The 1,420-nt window shown below is 54.4% G+C and overlaps 1 protein-coding gene across 1 annotated transcript in view; it reads right to left on the bottom strand.

Moving 5' to 3' along the window:
* TMEM185A (transmembrane protein 185A) overlaps positions 1 to 243 on the bottom strand; it is a 34,876-nt gene extending 34,633 nt beyond the window's left edge. The window contains exon 1 of the mRNA XM_004715601.2: positions 126 to 243. Coding sequence (XP_004715658.1) covers positions 126 to 163 — 38 coding nt within the window. The 5' untranslated portion in view covers positions 164 to 243. The remainder of the gene's footprint in view (positions 1 to 125) is intronic.
* Between the last annotated feature and the right edge of the window lie 1,177 nt (positions 244 to 1,420).

Genomic DNA, 1,420 nt, shown 5'->3' with positions numbered 1-1,420 from the left:
GTTGGAATTAGGCACCACCAGACGGGAAGGGGGGGAGGGCTTCGGGCCCGACTCGGCCCCAGGCAACCTGGAGCCCCTGTAACCCCTGAGGCCCCGGCTGTACGAGCCCGACTGGGCAGCCTCACCTAGGGTTGAAGTCCTGGAAGAGGCCTCTCAGGTTCATGGCGGAGAGTGTCGCCGCGGCGCCCCCGCTCCCGCCGCGCAGCCAGCCTTTTCCAGCGGGCTCTGGGGGCCAGCGCAGCTCTTCCCCGCCGCCGCTCCAGAAACCTGAGCCGCCGCCTCGCCGCGCCCCACCAGCCAGGCTTCCGTAGGGTAACGCGCATGCGCCCCACCCCGTCCGCGACGGCTCCGCCCACCCGCCTGGGAAGCGGTGGCGGCGCAAGCCCCCTGGGCCCATTCCTGGATAGAGGACAAGTCTTCCCAGTCACTGCCTACCCCTGGACATTTATTTATGCACCGAAGGCTGACCTCGGGTTACCCGAGTGGCACGGGTGAGAATGAGCATTTGGTTGACTCATCTCACCTGACAGTGAATCCCAAAGTCTTTCTCCACGCCTCATCAAACTCCCGGCCACTACTTGGTCATAGGCTGGACGTCCCCAAACTCAGGTTTCCTGGAAACAAAGTCTTCTCTGTCCAGACCTCCTGGCCCTCTGGAGCATCCTCTCCACGTGGCCAGCAGCCTCCTCTCGAAATGCCAAAACTGAATTCGCAGTTTCTTAACTTGGCCAGCCAAAATCAGATCCTCCCTAAGCTGGCCCAGAGTTGCACCGCCCCCCTCACATGGCCTCTTTCACAACCCCAAGCCATCCTGCATATAACTCCCATCCATACAACTCATACACATCTGTAACCCCCAGTTTTTCTGCTCTGTAAAATGGAAAGGATAAAACCTACTTCTCAAGATGGTTGGGAAGATTGGGCTCCTAACCTCAAGGCCAGCAGTTCGAAACTACCAGTTGCTCTGAGGGAGAAAGAGTGGGCTTTCTACCCCTGTCAAGAGTTAACAGTCTCAAAAACCCACAGGGGCAGTTCTCTATTCTATACAGAATCAACTGGATGGAAGTGAAAGTGAGGGAACATTGAACGAGAGTGGGTGTGTGACATACTGGCATCTCTGTATCTCCACTCACTGCTATCGAGTGGATGCCGACTCATAGCAACCCTATAAGACAGAGTAAAACTGCCCCTGTGGGTTTCTGAGACTCTTTATGAGACTAGAAAACCTTATCTTTCTACCATCGATCAGCTAGTGGTTTTGTGTAGTATTAAATTTAAAAAAATTGGCTCTGGGGAGGTGAAGGGCCAGCCCCACCCGCTGCTACTACTATTACTACTACTCAGATTCAGTAATACTACTTCTGGGTTCAGTAATGCACAATTGTACGGTTGAGATATATAAGCATTATATTAAAGTCAT

This window comes from Echinops telfairi, unplaced genomic scaffold (genome assembly GCF_000313985.2).
Source record: "Echinops telfairi isolate 266 unplaced genomic scaffold, ASM31398v2 ScPeMD7_7472;HRSCAF=8510, whole genome shotgun sequence".
In the NCBI taxonomy this organism is placed as follows: Eukaryota; Metazoa; Chordata; class Mammalia; order Afrosoricida; family Tenrecidae; genus Echinops; species Echinops telfairi.
This window is presented reverse-complemented; position numbering and strand designations above follow the sequence as displayed.